Here is a 27157-nt window from a genome sequence, read left to right as displayed (position 1 = left end):
CTGGGCAGCACTCAGCTTGTCAATTGCAACAGAAAGGGCCAAATTACAAAAGTCAACATCCCTACAATCCTTTTCTTTAACAGGGTGAATGGGGGGGGGGGGGAACGTGTGTGTGAACGGAGTGAAATTTCCTGAGCCTTTCACTCATTCATGGCAACACAGTGTCAGACCTCAACCTCAGATTCTGTTCCTCGGGCTGAATTTCACTTCTTTGTCTTTTCTCCAAAGAGTACTCCCTTTTGGTTGAAGTCCCAGCCTTCTGGAGTGTTTGGAAGGCCTGCTCTGGCCCTCCTGTACTGTCTGCTGTCCACATGGCTGAGGGCGTTTTTGCAGAAGCAAGGGCCAGGGCTTAGAACCAGGACCCTGCGGATAAAGCTGGTCTCCCAGGGGGTTAGAAGAGGCTCTTTTTGCCTGTTCTTGATGAGGGAAAGCTGCACCGTTTTGGTGTTTTCCTTCCTGACAAACCTTCATGCCCTGAGCGCTTGTTTTATGCTTCATATTTAAGGATGATGTATCAATAATCGTTAATGAAACTGATTCAGCCACCTTTCATTATTTCCTATCACCCTGGTTAGTTTTCATAGTCGCACACCACAGCCCACCGTGCCTCTCTGTGAATTGGCAATAAAAAATGGGTATCACACTTCATCATGAGTTCTCTGGTCTTTCCACTCATATCTGCTTCACAGTTTGAAGTTGGCCATTCATGTTAAATGGGCTTTAGCATCAGCTGAATGAAGCTAGTGTTATTAATTCCCAACCATTTTGCACGTACGAAGTTGAATTGGATCTGAAATGTTTTCAGTCCTTCTTTTGCTTCATATAGTTGTGTAGTGCCGGTACATTGTTTTGTGGGATGGAATATGTTTTCAACGGTGATAGACACATCATCAACCCGGGACCAGAATTGAGAAGGAGGATCACTCCCCTCACACAGGCTGTTTCTAACGCATCTTCGGCCCAGTCAGTTTCTCAGTTATGTGACTGTAACTATTGTCATATCCTTTTCAGAGATGAGCCACAGGGAAGTTAGTAACTTACCCCGGTTGTCGAGGGAAGGTGAGCCAGGGGTTCGGGGTCATGCACAGCCTGGTTGCAGGCTGAACGCTGACCTGGGCTCTCGTGGCAAACGGAGAGCAAGCCCTGACTCAGCATGTGACGAGCTTTTTCTACCTCATGCAGGTTGTTGGGGTCCCCTTGCGGGTGGTAACCCCAGAAAGATATCTGTAGCATCAGTCTAAGGCTGGAATGAAGTAAGAGGAAGGGATTTTCCCAAACTGATGCTTTTTGTCACTTTTAGATGAGTGATAACTAATGGATGTTTATTATTCCAATTTATTCTTTATACTTTTTTCAAAGTATGTTACTATTATTTTAAACCTGATCAATATTCAATCAAACGTTTTAAGAGAAAAGTATTATAAACATTGGCTTAAACACAACCCATCTTGCATCCATTCGCCAGGACGGTAATAAAGAGACAAACCTTTATGAAAATACATCAGTTCATTGCAACAGAAGGTGCGCACTGAAGAGCCCAAACCCACCATGAAGAAACATACATTTTAAAACTAGGGCTTAACATGAAGAATTATCTATCATACATTCTCACTCCAAACTCAATTTATAAATGTAAAGACAGAGTAGAAAGAAGTAAGGAAATACATGGACCAAAAAGATTAAGAAAACCAAAATGATGAATATTGCCCTTCCAAGTTATCTTGGTCTGTCAACGTTTTTCAGCTGAGATGTGTCACTTTTACTGGTTGCTAAATTGAAGTCATATTACAATTGATATGAAACTCAGCTTATTGGAAATGCAGTCAAATTTAATTTTCCCATAGCCTTGCCTGCTACTTAATTTAAAATAACAAAAATCAAAATATTAAAGATAAGACAATAAAATGAAAGCCTTCCTGTGGGAAATTCTTCCCCCTTCTCTACTGGGAAAAGCAAACAAGCTGATGAGGATTTGTCACTTAATTTTTAATGCCTAAGTTTCTCTGATCACTGAGGACAAATTAATTTAGTATAAGTTCTAAACAAAGATAGACCTGGCCATCCCACCTGGAGCCTCTTCCCACCTCATGCTGATTTGTCTTTGTTGCTGAGAATTTTCTCATGAAAAGTCTCAGGATGTGCTGGTCTTTCTAGCAAAGCTTTGGGTTCTATAGGGTTACTAAAACTGTCACTAAAGCTAAAGTCTGGAGAACTTTTAGATGACGCAAAATTTTTAAGAAACAGCATGGTGGGGGCGGGGCTGGAGAGATGGCTCAGTGGTTAAGAGCACTGTATGCTTTCAGAGGTCTTGAGTTCAATTCCCGGCAACCACAAGCACCCCGGCTCACAACCATCTATAATCTGATCTATTGCCCTCTTCTGACACTTGGTCCACATGCAGATAGAGCGGCTTGACTGTGACAAAAGGCGTTGCTGAGCCGAAGGATGGTGCTTTCTGGAGCTTGTGGCCAGGCCACATCTGCTACACCAGCAGCTCTTCCCCCGTCCATCGCCTTTCTTACTGCACAGTGCAGACAGCTGCTCCAGCAAGTGAATTTTAAGCAAGGTGGCAAGTCTCTGTGGAGCTGGAAAGATGTAGAATGCTTGGCTGAGGGAACATGGGCAGACACCACACTGAGGCTGGAAATCTCCCAGCATTCTGATTCCCTCCAGGGTTGTTCCCTGCCCTCGTGGGCTCATCCAGGTCCCAACTTGTAGCTGTTTTCCTCAAGATTAAGTATCTGGCTCTGACCCGTAGACGTGTTTAGACTAAGAGGATTCTGACTGAGGGACCCTTGCTTCTTGCCGTAGCGAAGGCATCCACAGTACCGTAAGACGGAATGCCTTGTAATGAGGTTTTGAGGAGACTGTTAGGTTAACTAAATCAAATTACTGATCATAATGTTGATTGATGATTGGAGATTTGCCTTGGCTTTAAGATGGCTTTGGCTTCCAAGCTCCAACCCGTTCATTTTTATTTACTTATTGGGGTGGGGGTGAGAGAGATGGACACATTTACTTTGGGAATTGGAGTCATATATTCTAATCTGTTGCAGAGGGGACTTATTTGTTTTTAACTAGTCTGTGTTAAAGTAAGAGTGAATGTTGCGCCAGGCAGCGGAAGCACACGCCTTTAATCCCAGCACTTGGGAGGCAGAGGCAGGGGCAGGTGAATCTCTGTGAGTTCAAGGCCAGCCTGCTCTACAGAGCTAGTTTCAGGAGAGCCAGGGATACACAAAGAAACCCTGTTCTCAAAAAAATAAACAAAAAAGGGAGTGAATATTGCCACATATGTCATTTATTTCCACTTAATTTTAAAGCAGCTGGACTATTAAGATTTGGAAGACTGTATTTGACATATAGTATATACAAAGTCACCTAAGTGAAGTTCCTTGCTAGCCTTTCATGATGTCATGTTCGAACCAGGGCCATCTTCTTACCCATGATACCTTATGCATGGTTAATGCAGAATTCCTGCTCCATAACACCGGGCAGCAGCCCTGCTCTTTCTCTACACAGCACATTTTCAACTCTACATAACGAACTCCATCAAACAACGCCAGAGTCTGAAAACTCTCCTTCCCCATCAGTATTTTAGTGAGCCAATTATTAACTAAGATCCACTTTAAAGAAACCCCAGCCATTGTTGACGAGTCTGTAATCCTCACCCTATACGTCCCCACAACCGTGGAGGTTGTGTTCCCGCACTGATACCAGCTGGTCAGCTTTCTGCCAAGACTCTTCCCTACGCACAGTCACTTTACTCACTCCTTGAGCACAGGGAAGCAGATTCGGCTGTTACCCACCGAGAGGTTCGATTGAGGGAGCACAGTGTTCCGCCTCATCCCCAGTGGGGACAGCCCCTGGTGGAAGCCTGACACCAGAGGGAAGTGAGCCCAATAGAGGCTTTATTCTGCACACACAGATACACACACACTGACATAGGTGAAGCTTAAGTTGTAAGTTAGCCCAGCAAAAGATTAGCAGCAACCATAATACAGTGTAATTGCAATAATAAGCTATAATTAAATTATTCACAGTTTGTGAATTGTTTATTTCTTGAACGTTCTCTTGCCACATTCATAGTGAACTTGGCACTTAAAACTGCAGAAAATACAACTATGGCTGGGAGAGGAGACTGCAGCCTGTTTTGTTTCCAATATCTTTAAGGCTGTGCTCCACTGAAAATTTAGCCTTCTTAATGGCAGGGTAGAACCCCGCCACCGTGCAGAGGTTCCCTGACCTCATTACTGCTAATGGATCCCCGGTAACTCATCCTATCATGAAATTTCACATTCAGTTATGCAGGACAGTGTGTAAATCAAAACTTAGAATTTCTCCACTCTCATCCTGATGGTGGACCTTCAAAAGAGAGAGGACACTGCCGCTGCAGAGCTGCCTCTCATGCCCAAGCAAGCAGTATCAGCAGTATCCACACTGTCCTGATTCTAAATATCTGATTCGGTCTTAAAAATAAGAAGGTGCTACATTATAACTTTTATTTCACCAGTCCTTTTATAGAAAAGTTAGGACAGGTCTATTCATTTCTAAGTATTAATTTTAGAATTCTAAAAGCATACAAATGGCATTTGTCTTTGGATTCACAAAAAACTCTAGATACTCAGATGTGAATTATTTAAACTCCCACAACACATGCACTTTTGCTTTTCAAGCATGAGTTATAATTTAATTAAAAACTTCTGGTGCATTGCTGGTGTTTTAAATATTAATATGTTCCATGGATCACTTTCGATTATCTACTGTCTTGAAATTCTTGAAGATGTCAGATTTTTAAGATTCCCAGAGTCGCACTTGGTCTGGTCTGTTGAGGCAAAGGGGACTGTGGTAATTACACACATCCATTAAGATTAGCAGAGGACATAAACTTGGGGGAGGCTCAATGGGCATGTCTCAGTGACAGCTAGCAAAGAGCATTTGGCGTGATTAAGGGTGGATTTGAATGTGGTTGAAAATTCCCTCTCATTACGGACGCCCAGTGGAAGCTGCACCACGATACTGAATTCCCCAGCAGAAGGGTGGGGAAGCCAAGAAGCTTTGAAATCCACTGTGGCCATCATCCAAATTATCCTCTTCCCATTCTGTCTTTGCGCTGTCAGAATCACTTTGCGGTGCCCAGTTCCACTTCCCACACCTCACTGTAGAGGCGACCTGTTGATCTGTTTCAGATTGTCCGGAGGTACATCAAGGACTGGCTGGAGAGAAAGAAACCCCCTTTCGGGGTGGTCAGCAGCAGCGTGCTGCTCATGATCATCTACACCACCTTCTGCGACACGTTCTCCAACCCGCTCATCGACCTGGATGTGTTCAGCCTCATCGTCATACTGTTCATAAGTAAGTCAGGGGAAGGACGTCCTGGCTGGCCGTGGGGGTCCCTGACGCCTCCGCAGCGTCGTGAAGCAGTCCCAGCCTCTGCTAACGAATACTGTGTTTACTCAGTGGCTTCATTTTATCTGTATGTGCTCTGGAAAGACAGCAGCCCTACATCTGTGACCTTAATCTGCTTTCCTGTTTCATGCACCACTTTCTGAGCTACAGTAGTTTGTGTTAAATACAGGTCCCATTCAACTCAGTATGTGTCACCAAATTAAGTTAAACTCAGTCTGTACTCTTAGTGACTTGAAAAGAATTTGTGACATATAGATATACATAATACTGTATATCTATAATAACGCAACTGCGCTGGATAACGTGAAGTTTCCAGCGTGGTTTCTAATGAAGTTTATCTAAAGAGTGGCTTTTCCCTTTTCAGGAGCAGCAGACTGTAACTGTGAGGAACTGCTAAAGCTTAAAAAACAACTTTGTATTCTAGTCGTCCTGGAATTCCAAGCAGGACTTTTATGGATACTATAATATTAAATAATCTTTCTTTAACACCGAGATGAGTTATTTCAAGGTACACATTATGTATACATTTGTGCTGTTCAGGTCCTAGCATAAGCCAGTTCTCTCTAAGTGAACAAATGAGAGCAGTAAAGCAAAGGCAAAGGGGTTCCAGATCTTCAGCTGACGCCACAGGCCGCGCCCGAGAACAGCTTCCGTCCAGCCGTCTGTGCTTCTGTCCGTTTTGCGCTGTGTGGATTTACCTGGTTTTAATGTCAGCCAGGTGTTAGGTGGAGCTCAGAGGCTCCGGGAGACTCGTGGCTGACCCCACTCAGCCGGCTGTCCTCTTTTGTCTTTTCCTCAGTAGTCTCCGTCCAGCTGAGCTTCATGCTTTTGACCTTCATCTTCTCAACACGGTAAGTGGTTTGGCATCTCCTGTTACTCTCTTTACTCGGCTACTGTATTGCTCTGTTGTCTTATATTTCCTTCTGTCTCACTGACCGTTTTCTGTCAATGCTGCCACTTTCAGACTAGAGACATCAGCGAAGGTCTGTGCTGGGCCCTTGTCTGGTCTCCCTCGCATGCTCATGTGGCCCCTCCATTCTCCTGGCCTCACTGGCAGCTTCCTGCTGACACTTTCATGTTGAGACCTTCTGTCTAGGCTTCTTCCTATGTCCCGGAACTATTACTACCATGTAGATATCGTCCCTGACTGTCTTAGCAAGATTTAAAAGGCACTTAGTCTCTTCTCTGAAACTTCCTCTCCCTTCCTTCTATTTAAATAGACTGTCTTTTAATTTTCAACTAATTCACACACATAAACCATGTGCCTTGATCATGACCACCCTCCCCTCTGCTCTCCAGTAGGCACCCCTAACAGGTTCCCTCCCCTTCATACCCTCTCCTTTTGTGTAACCACTGAGTCCATGTTCGGCTGTCTCATTGGCCTATCATAGCTTCAGTGAGTTCATGAGTACAACGGCCATTTCATGACCAAAAGATGACTTCCACGGCACTCTACCGCTCTTAACAGTCTTTCTACCTCTCTTACAAGGTCTTTCCTGAGCCTGTTGTTTATTCATTCACTCATTCATTCATTCATTCATTCATTCGTTCAGGGTTTCACAGCACAGCCCTGGCTGGCCTGGAACTCATTATATGCACTAGGCTGACTTCAGACTCACAGAGGTTCATCCCCACACTCAGCTGTTAAAAAACATCTCCATTTCCAGAATCCCCCAAGCTGGACTCCTTATTGTCATCATTTTGTAGATAATCACCTGATTCTGTCATCCATATTCTATTCTCAAATCCACTTCCCTCATTCAAGAGTTACCGTGCTAACTCCACTGGTAGCCTCAACTTTTTTATATACATTTCTTTTGTTGGTTTGTTGTGGTTGGGTGGGAGGGTGGGATTTTTTTCTCTTTTTTATTATTATCACTTACTACAATTTATTCGCTTTGTATCCTGACTGGGGCCCCCTCCCTCATCCCCTCCCAATCCCACCCTCCCTCTCTCTTTTCCCGCCTATGCTCTCCCCTAGTCCACTGATAGGGGAGGTCTTCCTCCCCTTCCCTCTGACCCCAGCCTGTCAGGTCTCATCAGAACTGACTGCATTGTCTTCCTCTGTGGCCTGGTAAGGCTGCACCCCCTAGGAGGAGGTGATCAGAGAGCCAGCCACTGAGTTCTTATCAGAGACAGCCCCTGTTTCCCTTACTAGGGAACCCACTTGGAGACTGAGTCTATGGGCTACAGCTGTGCAGGGGTTCTAGGTTATCTTCATACATTGTCCTTGGTTGGAGTATCATTCTCTTCAGGGGCCCCAGGGCTCAGTTTTTTGGTTCTATTGGTCTCCTTGTGGAGCTCCTGTCCCCTACAGGTCTTTCTAACACCCCCTTCTTTCATAAGATTCCCTGTTTTTGGTTTTGGTTGTTTTTTTATTTTTCTGAGACAGGGTTTCTCTGTGTAGCCCTAGCTGTCCTGAATACAGTCTGTAGACCAGTCTGGCCTGGAACTCACAGAGATCTGCCTGCCTCTGCCTCCCGAGTGCTGGGATTAAAAGTGTGCTCTTACACGTTTCTTACGGCTCCAGTGGTGGGGTCCTGGTGGGCATTTGTGTTCCAGTGTCTCCAAAGCTCCCCAGAGCCTGCACAGCGATGCTCACCTGTGAGTCTGTTTAATGGTTGTGAAAGACCATGTACGCCCATGCTGCCTAAGCTTTGGGTTGATGTAAAATCTGTGTTGTTTCCTTGAGGAAACTCACGCTTTCTCATCTCTGTCCTTCACGGACGCTGTTCCCGTGTTCAGCTTAGTCTCCATGTCCTAGTCCAGCTTCTCTGCTGTATGTGTGCCCGTGTGTATTTGTTTTAAGAAGTTTTACTACGTAGCCCAGGCTGGCCTAATGCTCACGATATAGCCCAGGGTGGCCTTAGAATTGTGGCAATTTTCCTGTCTCAATATGAATCACCATCTTTCAAAACATCTTTCCTGTTCTTAAATGCTTTCAGAAAATGCCACTTCTACTGGTCGAATTCATTCAATACATGTCACTTAATCCTGGGAAGTGAGAACAATGTCAAAGTGAATGTCTCAAAAGAGAGCTGATTCTAGTCCTCGTGAGTTTAGAGTAGATACTCGACCCCTGAGGGATCACTCAGCCGACCCCCTGGTCAGCAGGAAGAAGCGCTTCCAGAGCTGGGGTTGGCTTCATGGGAGAGATAGCCATAAGGAATGGCTCTTGTGGGAGAAGCAGCAGTGATACATATGTTGGCACATGAACATAAGCAGGATACGGTGGAGTGGTGGCAAGGAGATTCAGAACAGAGCTAGTTCAGGGGCTGGAGCAGGTCTCCAGGCCCTTGGGCTGCTGCTGCTGACAGTTACTTCTCACAGGAAGAAGGCCTGGGCTCTCACGAAGCCTGACGTCCTGCCTGGTTTGTGGACTTCACTCTAGGTTTTTGGCATTCGGTGCACTTGATTTATCTGATCGTTTGGAGTAATTTTTGTTTTTGTTTTTTTTTGTTTTAAAAGAATTAATTGCTCTAATATGAAGCATTTTTCTAAATTTTAGGTTATGGTTTATGAAGTGAAACTAAATCCTAGAGCAGTTAAGTCACAGAGAAAAATGTGTGTTTGCTGTTCCTTGTGGCAGAGGTCACAAAACTGGTCATGTCAGATGATAAGAGTTTGTAGACACTCCGTTAGAGACTGAGCATTTCCTTGAAAACCATCCTGGTGTCATTTCCTGCTGCTGTGATCAAATACCCTGGCAGAAGCAGTGCAAGTGAGAAAGAATGTATTTGGCTCACAGTTCCAGATTACAGTCCATCGCTGCAGGACAATCAAGGTGGCAGAAACCTGCAGAACTGGCCACAGTCCATCCACAGTCGCGGGCGGAGAGCAGTGTGCTAATGCTAGCGCTGAGAGAGTTGCCTGTACTCTACAATCCGCAACCTCCTGGCGAGGGGCTGGCGCTGCCCCAAGTGGGCAGTGCTTCCCGCCTCATTAATTAAGACAGTGCGCCACAGACATACACACAGGTCAGCCTAGGTTCGACAACCCTTCATTGAACCTCCATTCCTCCATAATTATGAATCTTGCCAAGTTTACAATTAAAACTAGTCATTAAAAAGCATAGAGGATGGGATGGGATTACTGAGGTGCCGGAGGGGGGGCATGGTGACTAATTCAATTAAAACCCTCAATTATTAGTATAGAGTAGACTGATCTTTCATTAGGACCCTGGTCTTGAAATTCTGCTTCTCTACTGTATTCAGCTGTGCCTTGAACTTTGCCCTAACTCGCTGTCAGACATATACATTCTTTGGCAAACCATGGTATGGAATAGTTCTATCTATGTGCCCATGCTCTGGGGTAATGCCCAGAAATAGTCTATTAAAACTTGCGCAGTTTTCAAAGGAATAAAATTTAGGAGATGGTTTGCATGCTGTTTCCAAACTGAGAGATCTCATAGTTTGTAAGTATCTGACTGGAGGAGGAAAACTGCCTGTCCCATGTCAGCCTGTGTCTGAGGGGTTGTTCATATGGTGCTTCATGTCAATGACAGCGGTGTGCTGTTGGTACATTTCATTGCTGTTTTGTCAGAAGATGACCCATGTTTACAGTTTCATGTAGGAACTTGCCCAAAATTCAGCTTATCCATTCAGGTAGTACATGTAGAATTGAAGTCTATTTTCATTTCATATTTGCAGAAGGCTTTGCCATTCACCATTGCTCTAAAATGTATTTTAATTGCTTTCAAAATCTGTAATAGTGGAGCTGGTGATATGAAGGCTCAGCGTCATGACTGTTTGCCACTCCTGAAGAGGGTTGGAGTTCGGTTCCCAGCACCCACACTAGGTGGCTTACAACCACCGGTAGTAACTCAGGTAGTAACTCCAGCTCCAGCGATCTGATGCCCTGTTCTGGCCTCCTGGAGCACTCTATTCAATGTGCACATAACCACACACAGATACACGCATACAAGTAATTTAAAATAATAAAAATAAATCTTCTAGCTCGTAATACTTACTTCACTTAGAGTATTTGTAAAGAATGTTTAACTGAGTTCTTCACAGAGACACACTCAGGTTGTTTCAGGTGCCATGGCTTTTACGCTAGGTCCAGTGTCTGCGCTGGGGTCTATTTTTTTTTACCCTACTTTTGTTTGTTTCCTACTTGTAATTCCCTGGGGTCTCTTTTCTTATCCTACTCTTGTTTGTTTCCTACTTGTCACCAGTGAAATCTGTCTGTGCATCCCGTTCTCCCTTCCGCAGTTTCCTCCTCCATGTTCTTACGAGCGCAGTAGAGCTAGGACCAGTCTGGGCCTGAAAAGAAACCTATTCAGTGCTGAAATCCTTCTCTTGTTTCTGCAACATGCAGCTCCATGCTGATGACGGGGGTGGGGGGGTGGGGGGGTGGGGGATGATATAAAGCTGGGACCCAGCTTCGAAAATGAAGCTTTACTGCCACCCCCTGCTTCTGTAATTAGGATTTCTTAGGGTTCCTGATCTAGAATGTCACCACGCCAAAGAGCATTTAAAACTGATTTGCAAGTGATCATTCTACATTCCCATTTGTCTGTTTGTAGAGTGGTGCTAGAGTCCAAAATCCCAACACTAGACTCCAGTGGATTCAGGCATCAGCCCCACTCAATCAGCTTGTAATTTGTGCTGCTTTTCCTTATAAAAGCAATCAGAGGTAGTATGTATCTCATAAGAAGACTGAGAGAGCAAAATTCATGGAACCCTCAGCACGCAGACCAGCGCAGAGTAAAGTCCTCAACAAGCGTAAGGCACCCTGGGACACTTACGCCATCAAGATTGCATCTGTCACATTGAAAACTGGTAACAGCAGAGAAGGTGGGAGCTGCCTCTCCTGTCTGTGGTGTGGTCCGGGTCCCCTTTCTCTGCCACAGTCCTAGGAAATGAGGCTTGATTCGCCAGCTGCAGGTCAGCCATACTCAGTGAGAGCGCTGAGCTTCTGCAGTTTCGGAAGATTGCCCCAGTTTTGTTTTGTGTTGATGTGGAAAAGCTTAGAAAAGGGCAGCAATGATGTTTAAAATGTATGAAAGATACTTGGGTAGTGACTAAGAAAGGAGACGGAAAAGTTTGTGTGCACGTGTCAGCCTCCCGCCGCAGCACGGGTGCAGGGAGAAGGCAGGCAGGCTTTGTGTCAGTCCCGCGTCTGTGTTCATTTGGAGGTGAGCGCCGGAGCCAGAGTTCTGACCAATGAGGTGATGGGACCTTTCTTGTTAAAAGGCAAGACAAAGGCTCGCGAAGGGAACGTCACAGGGAAGGTCCCTCCAGCAGCTTAAACAGAACTCACTCTCTCTCTCTCTCTCTCTCTCTCTCTCTCTCTCTCTCTCTCTCTCGGGACCTTTTCTGCCCCACATTCTGTGTTTCTGCTAGAGAAACCTGACATGTCTTCCTCTGTGGGTACAGAGGAAGACAAAATAAATATCGCGTGGAAACCGCTGATTGAAACCTTTGTTAGAGAGAATTCTTAAGAAACCAGTTGAGAAGAAAAGGAAGTAAGCACCTCCTTGGGGGGAGCCAGAGTGATCAAAAGAAATGATAAAAGCAGGATAAAAAGAAAATATTAAACAGAGATACGGTGGGGTGAGAAAATGAAAAGTAACACGGTTGCTTTACACGCAGATGCTCGCACTGGAGGCGACTTGAGTCCTCACCGGCTGGGTGATGAGCAGGGCACTGTGGCTTTCTGGCTGTGTCTTGGTGCCGCCCTCTACCAAGTGTGCACAAGGGTCACCATTGACCCAGGCAACTGCTCTCTCCCACCCATTAGATTCTGAAGTGGTTTTGGATTTTGTTTTTGATGGCTTCTTTCCGAGAAGATAGGTTGACCCCGAATTTGGGGCGGCTGCTCCCTATCTTGTGACTTTGCGTGTGCCGGGCTTTCGGTCCCTCTTCGGAAGAAGCAGGGCAGAAAGGCCACCTCTTCATGCGGCTGCCCTGAGAAGATACTGGATGTAAAGTGCCCGGAAGTGCGCTCAGTTGTGCTCAGTGATGTGGTCACTTACTCCCACAAGGAGAGGACTACGTGGCCATTTGCTGGATGGAGCTTGACACTGGGTGGCTGGAGTCAGGCCAGCCCTGGAGGACGTAGATTTTAAGCACAAGTGCTCAGTGTTTCCACCCTAAGTCCCTGTCATCCCTCCTGTGGAGTTAGTGTCCAGCCCACACAGCTTCAGCCCCTTACCCAAGCAGAACAAAGGCGCAATCTCATGTGTTCTCTTGATTCACACTGGAAGTGCATTTCTGGGGAGTAGGGGGTTGAGCTCCAGGTCAGACCAGAGCCTCCTGGACCTGCTGGAAATGTGCTGTGATCTGAACAAGAGCAAATTCCAAGCAGACTCGGGTTCACTAAAGGAAAACACCTCCAAGCGCCCCACGGGAACAAGCAGAGTGAGGCCTTTGCATGTGGCTGAGGGCTTGTGTGTCACAGATGTCTGTTCCCTCCCACAGGGATGTCTCCTCTTCAGCCCACCACACTCCCTCACTCCCTGAAGCCCTGAGTGAGGGCAGTGCCTCCCATGACGCGAGTCACTCCTGGGTTTTCTCTATTTTTCCACCCAACGTTGTTTTTCTACTTTGCTTCCAGCTCAAAATAAATAAATGCATTAATAAAAACTCCATTTACCCCATTTGCCTGGTCCTTTATCAGTGTTTTCATATATCTCCCTCCTCCCTCCTCTCTCTTCTTTCCTCTGTCCCTCCATCCCTCCCTCTTTTTCCTCCCTCCTTCCCTTGCAGCCATAACTCTATAGCATCAACTCTTGGACTCTCCAACCCTAGTGTCTATGTCTTACATTCTGTTCCCATTCACTACTCAGTGTGCCTCTCAATCTAGAATCCTCAGAGCTTCTAATGTTCCATAACTTTTTTCTTTCTGTAAGTAACCATTACAATGATAAAAATATCACTAGTGTATCATAAGCAGTTAAAATTACAGTGTGTAATTTTTTTTTTTGGGGGGGGAGGCCGTCAAGAAACCAGGGTTTCTTCCTGATGCCTTGGCTGTCCTGGATTCACTTTGTAGACCAAGCTGGCCTCCAACACACAGTAATCCACCTGCCTCTGCCTCCCTAAGTGCTTAGATGAAAGACATGTGCCACTACGCCTGGCTTCACAAATACTTGCATTTATCCCCATAGAGCCAAGTAACAGTGCCCTGTGTGTTTAAATCAGGTGTGCTCATCCCCAAAGCCTGTGCTCCTCAGTTCTTGGGAAAGAGCACTGCTTGGAGGGTAGCAGTTGACTTTCTGGTGGTTCAAACGCTGTATGGCCATTTCCTGCTCTTCCATTGGCCCATCTAGCTCCCCACTTATGGCCATCGTCTCCATCTTGAATCTCAGCCTGCTCTTTTTGTATGAGTACTTTCAAAGAGCGAGTCTGATCACATCCCTCTCGTGTTTCCACTTGCCCCATCCAAATCCACACCTGTCACAAGCCAGTATTCCTGAAGATGAAGCATCTGCTCCTTGCCGGCTATGCGTACTGCTCCTGTTTAGAACTGTGGTTTACCATCCCTAACCTCCTCGGAGGCTGTGTGCTCCAATGTTGTATCCCGCCCTCCAGGGGACAGGGCATCCCCTCTTCCAATGACAGGTCCCCCTCCTTCTCTCCCTCCTCCCTGCCCTCATCACTTGCCCCTTCTTTTACATACAGTATTTATCTGCACTCCTGTTCTGTCATAGTTCTGGTGTTTGCCTGAGGGTTCCCTCTCTGTTGGGCTTACCACAGGAATAAAGGGATGAAAAATGTCAGTCATGCAGCATGGTGTTTAAAGAACAAGAGGAAAGTCACAGTGCGGACATGTGCGTTAGACACGAGACAGTAAGGCATCCTGTTGCACTCCAGTGCCACTCATCTGTGGGACGTCACCCCAAAAGGGACACCAGACCCCAGATCATACCAAGAGAGATCTGCAAGGAATGCTGCAGCACATGAGCATGCAGGAGAGGAGACTCCCCACACTCTCCACGGGCAGGGTTAAGAGTGGCCCCTAACACCTTCCCTCCAGGGAGTGAGCGGAACAGGATGTAGGATCTACTTGGTGGTGGTGGGGGTTTCAAAAGAGGGATTAAGACTTTTTTTTTCCCAGTTACAGATGGGGAGATGAAGGAAATGTGGACCCCTTCATTAGAAACCTTCAAAAGTTGAGGGGACATGGGCTTTGGGACAGGTGCCCTTAATCTGTAGCATATTTCTATAGGTAGTTCACTTTGGGAGCGTTTTTTTTGGTGAGCTAACTCTTGTCAGAGTTCAGAGCACAGAATAAGTAGATTCTACAGGAATTATACCATCTACAGGAATTGAGGAAATTTCTAAGACAGAAGGGAATATTTTATTATTCTTTTTTCTACTACTACTACTATTCCTAGGTTTCCCTCATGATTTTCTAAACCCCTATACCTGCCCTTAGAAACTGAGGTTCCCTAAATAGAAACCCATGCATTTTGGTCCATAAGCCTCTGTCACCAGGACTGATCCGCAGGGTGCTAACGTGAAGATAGACACATTTGGTGTAGGAAATGCTTGGCTTTTCCTATAGGATTTGTAAAAACCTCTCCTTTCCTCCCCAGGAATAACTCGGGGTTCACAGCAGCGGACACGGTGGCTATCATCTTCTGCTCTACACACAAGTCGCTCACACTGGGTAAGTGAGTCACCAAGGTAAAACACTGTCGCTCTACATAATGTTGAAGCACATTGTCAGGTTAAATGGAACAAGGCAGTAGGCACAGCTAGACAAAGAACAACAGCCAAGTGCAGAGCGCCACCGCTCTAGAGAACTGTGATTTCACCACACCAGTTCCCAAGGGCCTAATTCATAACACAGGATTTAGCTTAATATGCAACCATGTTTTCAATTCTTGTGAATAATGATCAGTGCAAACTCTTAACCTAAGTTGGCTAGGGGTCTAGGAGGCCTGTTTCTGCAGAAGAAATTGGCAAAAACTTTTCCTTAGAAGTTCTAGAGTTGTATCTAGAAAACATTGCCTTTTTTTCTGGGAACTCAAATCAAGATGAGAATAATAAATGCTGTTACTCTAGTTTGGTGACTGATGTTAAATTGAAATTCATTTTTTAATATTATTGTTTTCAACAAAGGCAGTTTAACTATTGTGACTTGACTAGATCAACAATAAAGGGGAAGTAGTATTTATTTAATGGAAAAGATTAAGAAGAGTAATGCCAGTGTCTGCCTTGGCTTAGCCAACATTATGCATTATCCCAGTAACCTCTGAGACATCTAGAATCCACCTCTTCGGTCCTTAAAAATCATTAAGTAATCAGGAACTCTGTTGCAAAATGCATTATTTGTGAACTCTGTGGGGCTGTTGGGATGTTGTGTAAAAACTCAACTTTAAAATTCCTCTGCATTTGAAATGTGACTCACTGAGAGACTGAGACTGAGGAACCATAGTGTTGCTTTGAATTTACTCACATTCAAAACATTCTTTCGTCAACGAGAAGGTGGATAGATTGCATCTCTTTTTAAATTCTAAACAAAGCTGGGTGTGGGGTCTTCCCCAGTTTTGTTAAGTTTGGAAAATAATTTCAAACTGAGACAGTCTTTGAAGAGTACTTCCTGCCTATGGTTTGGAGTCTCGGCAGTCATCATTGAAAGGAAGAGCTTTGGGCTCTGCATTCCAATCCTGGTAACATGCTGGCCGTTAACTTCCCTGAACTTGGCTCTGTCTGTGAAATGGGCTGATGTCTAGTGAAGACAAGCTTTGTCAGGTCCCCAGCACAGTCCTTGGTGGATCGTAAGTGACCAGTCCCTGACCAGTCCCTGGCAGAACACGGGCAGCCACAGATGTCTCTCAAAGCTGGCTGTGCTGCCCAGCACTCAGTGGCCTCCAGAAATAGTGCTGTTGTTCCTATTCATTGTGTTAGGTATAAATGTGTTATTGTGCCCATGGTTCCAGTCACATGACCCTGTCGTAGGTTTTCCTAGAATAGCTGTAGATCAGCTGTTACCCTCAAAGAAAGCATCTCACATTCTGTTCCACATCATTATAGCTGCCATATATGACATGCCAGTCTTATAAAAACTAAGGGATGCACCCAAAGGTCAGGGGGTCAGAGGGGCTTGGATGAGCCATGGTCTTAGAGCACAAGTTTAACTATGGCTGTCCAGTATGCGTTCTTGCCTGTCTGCAATGGGCTATTAAACCCGCCACCATCTTAGGATTGGCTGTAGACTGAGAAGCCGAACTGAATGATGATTTCTGTTTCTCTCTGAGCAAACACCAACTAGTTGAAACTAATGTAGGAAGCATGCCCAGGGGTGACTGGTACTCACCGCCCCTCCCCGTCAGCTGGGGTTTTTCCATCTAGTCCTGGCTGCCTGGGACTCTGTAGACCAGGCTGGCCTCGAGATCCGCCAACTTCGGCCTCCCAAGTTGGGATGAGTTTGTGCATCAGCATGCCTGGCTTGGTGTCTCTATCTTTATAAGCAAACCTGCTCAAATCCAGATTCTCTCTCTTCCTTTCCCTTACTCTTTGCTCTTTTTGTTTTCTGAAAGCTGATTTGCAGAAATAGTTGTTTTGCTAAAAGGATTGGATGAACTTGGATTTGTGTTTGCCTGTAAAAAGTTCTCCCAAGAACTATACACTTGGCTCTTCCACGATGGTCAAATCAGTGGCAGCTAGTGATGACACAGCGATTGTAACAGCAGCTCTGACCACACGGTGACCGTAAGACGGTGTGGTAGTTAGTGACCACGCAGTGACGCTAAGACCCGAGGTAGCTGCTGATCACGCAGTGTGAGTCCTTAGCTGCTTCACCCTGATGGGTCTGAGAACCAAAAGATCTAAACACCTGCCCTGGCCTCGGACTCTCGAGGTCTCAGGTGAGAGAATTTTAGCCAGTTCATATATCCTCCGTCCTCAGCTTCCTCCTACAGTATGCCTCATGGCTTCTCTTTATCTCGGACAAAGCACCTTTATCTCCTCATACACCAGGGGCCCTGGGGCTGATTGCTAGAATGACTTGTAAAATCCACTAAGTTTGCTCCATTCATTTTCACAATATCCCTCTCCTGGTATCCTGGATGTCCCAAGGGTGGCAGAGAATGTGTCTTTTCAATGACCTGAGCTGCAGGCCAGTCGTTGTCCAGATGGAAATCTTTGTCTGCTTTGGAAAAACATCACATTCTGTGTGGGGGGAAAAAATGACATTCCAGAAAGTGGAAGGAAATTTCACATAACATCACCCAGAGTGATATTTTTTTACACACAAAGATGAAATATAACAGATTATAATACAGCTGTTGGCAGTTTACAAACACATCTTCTCCTGTGTCAAATACTGCCATAATATTTCTTCCAGTGACTTTATATTCACACACACACACAGACGAAACACACTCACACACACCTCAAGTAAAATACATTAAGGGAAACTTAGAAATTACAGTTTATCACTCTACCTAATTTATTTCGGAATAAGCCCTTGCAGGCCAGCCGTACCCGTGTGACTAATGATGCTTGGGAAGCCTCCTCACCATCCTGCATGCATTCACCTTTGCTTTATTTTATTGTTCATGCCTCGCCCGGTCTCGGTCTCTTCCATGTACTCGCATCTACACATGTGCTGAATTTGATTCATTGCTTTTATTAGCGCATTTGCCATTGATTGATTAGTTCTTCGTATTAGTACTTTTTCTATTGATTGATTGCAGATGAAGTGACTATTTGACCTTTAATTATGAGGCTTCCTATTGGAAATGACATTGAGCTATGGCCTCACATAATCCATCTGGAAAGCCTGACGTGATGCGGCTCCCTGGAGTTCGTTCACTGAGGGAGGAAGCCTGGAGGAAGTGCAGAGCTATCCCTGTGCTTCATCTAAAACAATACTACGGGGCTTGTTTGCCATGCTCCTCCTGCTCCAGCTGAGGTCAGAGGCAATTTCAAGACAGCAGCCCTGGCTGTGGGTTGCCATAGAAGCCGGGAACTCTTGCCGGTTATTCTCCAGTTCGGTGGTGAGAGTAGTGTAATGAGAAGGTATTTTACATAGCAGAGACTGAAGAGCAGCTCAGGCTAGGAACGGCTCAGTGCACAGTCAATAGATTTCATCAAGAAAGAGATTAGATACCAGATAGCCCCTGGAATTGGTATTTTACTTTTATTTATCCTTTCCTCTCGGGGATTCAAATCACTTTGCTTTTCTAGAGTTTCACATATGTAGAAAACTTTTCTTGCTACACCCAGGAAGAGACTGGTTCAGGATGTTTGAGGTCCTTAGGTCGAGTATGCGTTTTGTTGGTTTGTATTAAATAGCAAAATAAAATGACTTCGTCTCAGACCAGTTCAGCTATTGACAGTCAATAATGATTGTCCCATCTTTTTCTCTTATTTATAAAAGCATTTCTGAACTGAATGCACTCCATTTAAAATTTAAATTGTGTTTCATTACCAATGGCTTATAAATGCCATATAAGGGCACTTGTGTGGAAAGGCAAATGAAGGAAACGCTTTCTCATGCTGTCTACACTTCATTATGAGTCTCTGACCACTGTGGTAAGAAGCTTTGAGGACTCAGGAGGGAACGGGGAGAACCCAGGCTGATTCTAGGCTAGATCCCAGCTCCGGTCGCTGAGCCTGGCTCTCAGCAACAGCTGCAGCAACTCATCAGCTGGGGCTGCTTTAGGACGCCACTGCCACGCTGAGCAGGTCCACGTGGTGCCTGAGTTCTGCGAGCTGAAGTTTCTGTAGGTCTGCTTCTGATGTTTCCCTCTCTCTAAAATAAAGCTCCCTCTTAGGTGTCCGAGGGAAAGTTCTTGAAAGTTCTGTTGCAGAAAGGGAATTCAGCTGCAGCTGCCATTGAGGAGGTTAACAAGCATCCTCACAGGGCTGGGAAGATGCTCCGGTAAAGCCCGGGGCCCCTGGGCCAGCTGTCAGGCCAGATAGCAAAGGCTGTTCTCTTACTTCATGTGTGCTCAGTGGCATGCCCACGCTGACACACACACACACACACACACACACACACACACACCATATGCATCTGTCACACACAAAGTATTTTTTCTAATCCTGACACTGTCCAAAGAATGCTTAAGAGAAACAAAATCACAAAGGGACATTTTATTCAAGTTTAATTGGAAGCTTTTCAAGGTTGGTAAAGAATGAACTTCAACTAGAACTGAAACGTAAAGAACAGTCTGATCTCTTTCTTAAGACGTGAAATCACAATACAAAACTCTGCAGATCTGGTGGTCTCCTTACCCCAGATGTATTGCATTTGATGCATGAGGATTTTTACTGCCACAGAACTGGGCATCTGTAGTAGCTTAAAGCAGCTGTTGAAGCCTCTTCCCTAAACAACTGTGGTGACCAGGAAGCCTGTAACTACCCGCTCACAAAAGGAAAAGAGCTCAGCTCACACAGTCAACAGAGGCCAGTACTGTTGTATGTATAAGACTTTGGCATGGGTTTGGATTGTTCTATTAATTATTTATCAAGAAAGTTATGAATACATTCTCCTCCTAAGACATTTTTAGGATACTTAGCATCTCTAATTATCCTGACACTCATCCCTTATCTTTCTTCATTGTAATCAAAATCATCCTATTTTCAAGTGGGTCTTCTTTCTGTGTGTGTGTACATGTATCAGCGAGTGTCTGTATAAGTGTATGTACACAAACGTGTGGGTTCCTGCAGAGGCCAGAAGCTGTGGTACCCGTGAAGCTGAGTCACAGGCATTTGCGAGCCACCTGACGTAGACTCTGGGATCCCAGCTCATAAGTGATCAGCAAGCGCTCAGAACTGCCGAGCTATCTCTCCAGCCTCTCCAGTGGGTCTTGAGGCAGCCTTCCTTTTCATGAGCAATGCTGCTGACATCCCATTCTCACCAGCTACAAGCTACAGTGCTTTTTGACAACAGGCTGTTAAGGAGGAGATGGAAATCCAGAGTAAAGACAGGAAATAGAATCTCTGGAATACAGTCATGAATATGTTCTGTCCGCAGTTGGCCCCTGGTTACATCCTTGAAGGGCAGGCCGGGTGGTGGCATGCCATTTAATAGTGTCGTGGAGAGGTCACTAAAATTAGGGACCCAGAAGATTTTTATCACCATGCTAGAGAGACGTTAAGGCACTCTGTCTTAGGCCTTTTTGTTTTGGTTTTGATTTTTAGAAAGGGGGAGGCATGCTTCTCTAACAAAGTGCATTTCTCAGAGTTATACGGGCTGTTTGGTCTTTCTGCACTAAGTTTGATGTCCCTGAGAGTGTAGCTAGATTTTGTGGTCAAAAATCTTAGGAAACCCCAGGGTTCTGTGTCCGAGGTATGAGATTCAAGGTAAGGAAGCCTGTTTGAGGCTTCTGTGGCCTGAGCTAATGCCATGCAGGGTGCCCTCCCAGCTGACCAGCACCGTGGTGCCCGTGCTTCTCCCGTGCTCTGGATGGATGCCCATCAGCTGTTTTCTGATCCCGCCAACAGTTAGAAAGCTACTCCACCCTGGGAGTTTTGCAACTCGCTGAAATAGGTTAGAGGCCTAACAGCTCTGCTTTGTATCTTGCCTGGGAGAAGGCTCCACCCTCCCCAACCCCCAACTACACAGAGACAACTGTGTAGTCTCTGGTTTGGGGTGTCCTCTCACTGAATTTCTACTGAAATATCTTTAAAAAAAAAAAAGTGCCCTACAGTAATTCTTGAATCAATATAAAAATTGTTTTCATTTATATTATTTTGTTCAGCTTTGTTTTTAATTGTTTCTATAACTTTTGTCGATCTACTCAATGCTTTCATTAGTATCGATGATAGAACAACAGCCAGCACGAGTTGGGTGCTTGCCAGGAACACCATGCACTGAGTACTGCACAGGAAGTCACTTACGGTACAATACTGTGTGCGGACCGCACTGCGGTCGTGTGTGCAGTCAGCTGAGACGCCGGCAGCAGCTGCTCCCGTGGCCAGTTCTCACCGGAGTGCTCAGCTTCTGCTGGATCAGAGGAGGCAGCCACAGCGAGCACTGTTGCTGTCGGCTCTCTAGCAGGTAGAGCCCTTACTAATTAGCATAATGAATTCAGAAAGAGGTTTGGACTGACGTGCTACTTTGCATGATAATGATCATAAGTGGGCTACCATCAGTGTCCCTGCAGATTGCCTGAAACTTCAGAAACTTCCTCCTGCTTGTCCCAGGAATCTAGCAGGTCCCTCGGCCTTCACACGAAGCCCTGGAGAACGGCAGAGCTTCAGCCCCACCCAGTTTTGCGCACACTCCTGGGGAAGGTCTGTGCTTGCTTGCCCAGATGGTCAGCTGCCTGCTCTGTCTGTAGCTGAGTGGGAACTGTGGGTGTCACGTCCTGCCGGCTCAGGAGGGCGTCAGGAAGGACAGAGCTAGGTGTCCGGCTTACAGCCTAGGTCCGAGTTCTCTCAGGCTGACTCTTGAAGCCCTGGATGGGGCACCTTTGACTCTCTAGACCTGCTGTGAGATTTGGTTGGTCCTTCACCACAGCGGGGTTCTACTTACAGTTGAACCCTTTAGCTCAGAAGCCAAACATGCCACCGATTGTGCAGTAGCACATTGGATGGATACTAATTCCTGGTTCTGGTCTGAGAGAAAGCATTCTGTTGCATTCGGATGCCCGCTCACAGAAAGACACTAACGCTATCTGGTTCCCTCCTTTTCGGCCTACAGCTGTCGTTCGAACGGAGGTTGCCCTGTTAAAGCTGCAGGTGGGGCCACAGAGAAATACACTCAGACGTACAGTTTGCAGGTGTGCCACTGGCTAATCATTTTGCCAGCGAGGTCCAGCTTGGCAAGGTGATTTCTGTCTATAAAAACATAGTATTTTTAAATGTCCTCAGCTGAAACTTTCAGGTTTCCTTACCCTAACTATGGTTTTCCTAGAAAAATGGAAGTAACAAAGTTTATATAGCCTAATTAATGAAAGAGTCAAAGTAGAACAGCCAAGGCTTCTTTACAATTAAAAATATTTCGGGAGCGGTGCTGGGAGAGGGGTGGACTTTTTCTCCGTGTGTAGCCCCTGGTAAGACATCCCTGCTCCTCCACGTAGGCTTTCATCCATGCCTCTGTAAGCAATCCTTACAGAAAACGTTTATTGCTCTTTAATGCCAGTTCTGGGTTAGAAGCTTTTGTTTCCCTGGTCAGTTACAAAGAGTTGAGCTGTACGCGTCGGCACGGCACCCTTTCTGAAAGGCCGTGCCGTAAGCAGTAAGGGCCGCACAGCTTGGCGTCCTCCCACCCTTTCCAGGGAGGCCATGGCCACGTCCTGTAACACCAAGAACCCACTCCTGCGCCTTCCCACTCCTCGGTGCCTCCTCTGTGAGTGGCAGAGGGCTTATCGTTGTTATTAGTGCTGAGAAAGTTTGCCTCCAGCAATACTAAAGTGCGCATCACAGAACAGCGCTGCATGCCATGTTAGAAGTGAGGAGGCTCACCCAGGGGATGCCGCTCTCTTGAAGTTCCAGCTCGCCCGCCAACACGCAAACAGGCAGGCCAGGAACGGAGTTTCATCTCCAGTTATTTATTTGGTCATGTCTCTTCCCTGAAGTTCCCTTAATTGAGCCAGACACCGTGAGCCAGGGAGCACGTGTTTAAGGACAGCCAGCACTATGCTCTACAGGAGAGAGGAGCCTGAACTGCAGCTGTGAGGCAAAGGGCACCAGCCCCTCCCATCCCCAGCGGCAGCCCCTCCACGGGACGGGCCCGGGCAGTCGGGCATCTGCTGTGGGCACTGAGTGGGCCTCTCACAGAGTGCTCAGGAGAGAGGCAGATAGAAAACGAGACACACCTCAAAAGATGACCACAGGAAGCCAGCGAGGCAGAGAATGTCTGCATGGGTGCCAGCCGAAGAGTTAAAGACCACACGGCTGTCAGCAGCTTGCTACCTAAGCACAAAGATGTGCGTTTGATACCCAGAACCCGCCTTTAAAAGCGGCATGCATCGACTCACACCGGCAGCCGGGGCACTGGGGATGTCGTAGATGCGCCGGTTCTTTCTCTGTCGCTCTCGTAAACACCATGGCAGGAGCAACGTAAGGAGAAGCAAAGGGAAAGTCTGAGATGGTGAGGAGGGCAGAGCAGCCGTGGCCAGACCAGCCACGCACATGCACGCGCACAGTCAGCAGGAGGCAGGAAAGCTCACTGCAAGTGTGGTGGGCTATAAAGTCTCAAAGCCTGGCTCAGTGGCGTATCTCCCCTGCAAGGCTCCGCCGAAGGGGACTGAGCATTTAAATGCACGCACCTCATCCAAACCGCAGCAGCGCGGTACAAATTCCTGAGGCTTTCCGGCCAGCCAGCAGGTCCTAATCAGTGAGCCCCAGGCCAGTGAGAGGTCCTGTCTCCAAAGATGGAGGGTGAGGGGGGTGCCTGGAAACGGCTCAGTGGGTAAAGGGTCATGCCGTCGAGCCTGACAACCCGAGTCTGAGTCCTGAGACCCGATGGTGGAACCAAAGAGCTGACTCATACAAGTTGTCCTCTGACCTCTGACACATGCTGTGAGTATAAGTACTCTCACAGACAGACAGACAACAGGATAGATGGCACCTGAGGAAAAACATTAACCACACACACACACACACACACACACATACACGTACAACCAAGAATATGTTAAAACAACTAATTTTCTCCGTATATTCATTCATCAAATGCCCTTCCGGTGCCTGCTGTGTGCCAGCCCTCTCTGGGCCCCAGGGGTACAGCGATGAACAAACACAAGCTGCTGCGCCTTTTTCCGCTGCCTTTCTAGTGAGGGCAAGCCGGCAAGCCCTGGATAGCAACAGGTGAGGTTGCGGTGCTGTGGAGAGAGAGAGCCACAGGAAGCAGGGCGCAGGAGGAGTTGCAAAGGTCTCTGGCCCAAAGGACACTGACTCAAGTACCTGAGAGGAGGAGGAAGTGAACGCATGGAGGTCAGGGGAAGGACACAGCAATCACCAGTGACAGTGATGGCTGAGGATCAAGGCCTGGGGTAGCGGCAGGTAGGAGGGAGGCGCAGCCCACGCTTCAGGGAACATAATTGGGGTGGGACAGAACTAAATCAAGTGAGGCTAAAACTGCTATGCCAAGACCCTCTGGTGACAGCCAGACTTGGCCTCCCTGGTCCCCTTTGAGGCCTTTGTATCCAAATGAGAGAGGAAGCCACTGGATGGTGCTGGATGGACAGATGACAAGGCTCATCTTGCAAGTTTGAATGTTGCCAGTGAAGGAATGGACTTGCGAGCAAGCAGGCAAGGAGCAAAAGCTTCCTTCTTCCATGTCCTTAAATAGGCTTCAAGCAGGTGTGGCCCAGAATGAGTTGAGTCGTGCCACCTCAGGCTCTCCCCACAGTCAGGAACTTCCTTGTCTGGAGACCAGGCACTCTTCTCTACACTAGCCCTTTTGCAGTTCCAGTGTGCAGCCTTGGCCAAGCCCCCCAGTACAGCCATTGGCTACCTGTCCATTCACCCTTCACCACAAAGGCTGTGCCCTTCTGTTTGCTAACAGACTATACAGCTTTATAAAATTAAAATTCCCTGTGCCAGATTAAATACATTTATTAAGTACTCAAATAAGGAAACAGGAAGATAAAAAAGAACCCAAAATCATTCTTTCCAGAATTGACTCAGGATTTTCTCGAGTTCTTCTGGCTAGAAAACTTCTAAATGGGATTTTTTTTTTCACAATTTTTACGTCATTAAGACTGAATAAAAAATGGGGAGTACATTACCAACCAACTTCAAGCCAAAATAAAACAGGGAAATATGACTCCAGGTTTTCCTCCTTTATTTTTAGTTGTATGTGAGCCCTCTCTTTCTTTAGGATGTGTGTGTGTGAGTGTATATGTGATTGTGTGTCATGTGTGTGAGCCTGCCCGTGGAGATTGTAAGTGGGCATTGGGTCCCCAGGAGCTGGGCGCAGGCTGTTGCTGGCCACCTGATGTGGGTGCTGGGCACTGAACTCCGGTCCTCTGTAAGAGCAGTGTCTTAATCACTGTTCCATTGCGATGAAGAGAGAGCCTGATCACAGCTTGCTTTACAGTTTCAAAGGTTTAGTCCATTATCATCATTGTGGGGAGCTGCATAAGGAGCTGAGAGTTCTACATCCTGATCCAGAGGCAGCAGAACAGAGAGCTGAGCCTGGCGTAGCCATCCCTCGTGACACCTCCTCCAAGACCACACCTCCTAATCCTTCTCAAATAGTGCCACTCCCTGATGACTCCGCATTCAAATATTTGAGCCTGTGGGCACCATTCTGATTCAAACCACCACAAGTGCTCTTAACCACTGACTCACTTCCCCAGCCCTACTGAGTCACTCTTTTTAAGAGGAATGGATGGAAAGACAAATAACTGGTTTTAATAATCCCCATCAAGACTGTCTTGTTCTTGTATGTCAGAGGCACCGTCACTCCTGAGATTTTTGTCATCCTAAACATCGTGGAGAAGAAAATTCCTGCTAGAAAACCAAAAGTCCTGCCAGCAACACAAATGCATACTTAATCTGCTTAGTGAGGGTCTAGGTCAGAGCTTACTCATATTTACTCTCTAACTAACACTGACCACACCACCTTTCTCAAGTTCCCACTGACTGTCAGGAAGTGACAGAATCCATCTAAGTTCTCTTCAGGGCTGCTCCTTTGTGTCACATGTGAAAGGAGCGGGTGCTTACATGTGAAAGGAGCGGGTGCTTTTTTTTTTTCCCCCAGTAGAATGGAAGCCCATCTTGAAAGTTGTCCAAGGGAAAGGAAAGGTGGTTCAGCAGTTAGCACTGGCTGCTCTTCCAGACGATCCAGGTTCACTTCCCAGCATCCACATGGCTCACCATTGTATGCAGCTCTAGTCCTGGGGACTCCAGCTTCCTTGTCTGGTTTCCCCAAACACTGCATGAATATGATGCACAAACATACACACAGGCAAAACACTCATACAGGGAGGATACAAATAAAATTTATCTTAAAAGTTCTATTGAATTAAAGACTTCAGTGTTGATCAGACGGAGCCTTTCCTGTGTGATGGCCATGTTAAGGGTATTTGTACCACCTTTTGTTATTTTTTACCATGTGAAAGAACATACTCTGTGTTTAATGTTTTCACATCTTATGAGGACAATGGAAGTAAGTCTTCGAAGTTGTCTGTGGGCCGGACAGGTGGCTCAGCAGTTAAGGACACTGGCTGCTCTTCCAGAGGACCCAGGTTCAATTTCCATCACCCACATAGCTTCCTCAGCCTAGAGAAGGAAGTCATCTCCTTAGTTTTTGCACACCTAGTCTCCACAAATGTGGGAGGCCCTCCTGGAAGTTACAGCCAGTGTTCGAAGGAAGGCTGCTCGGCTCAGCTCTTCCATCCCGCCCTGAATTCCCTCCCTGCTTATTGTACCTGCAGTGCTGTGAGGGTGTACCCCGTCTTCTGTGGCTGCAACCTTCAGTCGGCAGAGCTAAATGTTTGCTTGTCAGCATCTGCTGGGCTCACCCAGGCCATTCATTAAACATCTTTTCCAATCAAAGCATACCTGTTTCAAAACAGAAATAATGCCAGCTGCTCATTTTGGGCTTTTCTTTCGTCTTTATTTACATAAAACTTCCAGCACAGTGCTAGGATGGCAGAAAGGCAGGAAGGCTGTCCTTAATTTTCCTAGTGGGCTGAAAATAACCATCAGATATCATTGGTTCAAAGTAAGTAAAAGCACCTTTGTTCCAAGAGGCAACCCTTCCTGGCAGGCCTTCCCGTGTAAACAGTCTTTTCCATAGGCTTTGCCTCGATTGTTTTGTGTTGATATTGTCACAATTCCCTGTTCTGGGGCACCTGAGCCCCCTCACAAGTTACCAGTTTAAGCTG

General features: G+C 46.4%; 1 protein-coding gene across 2 annotated transcripts in view; it reads left to right on the top strand.

The window, feature by feature from the left end:
• Slc10a7 (solute carrier family 10 member 7) overlaps positions 1–27157 on the top strand; it is a 216550-nt gene that overhangs the window by 174973 nt on the left and 14420 nt on the right. Inside the window, exons 8-10 of one of the 2 annotated variants that reach the window (XM_055609064.1) lie at positions 5187–5352; positions 6209–6257; positions 14951–15024. In XM_055609064.1, the coding sequence (XP_055465039.1) occupies positions 5187–5352; positions 6209–6257; positions 14951–15024 (289 nt within the window). Of the gene's footprint in view, positions 1–5186; positions 5353–6205; positions 6258–14950; positions 15025–27157 lie in introns of both variants that reach the window. The other variant, XM_055609063.1, reaches the window with a different exon arrangement.

The sequence above is a fragment of the Psammomys obesus genome, unplaced genomic scaffold (genome assembly GCF_907164565.1).
Source record: "Psammomys obesus unplaced genomic scaffold, mPsaObe1.curated_primary_1811, whole genome shotgun sequence".
NCBI lineage: Eukaryota > Metazoa > Chordata > Mammalia > Rodentia > Muridae > Psammomys > Psammomys obesus.
The sequence above is the reverse complement of the archived record's forward strand: the minus strand, read 5'-3'. Positions and strand labels throughout refer to the sequence as shown.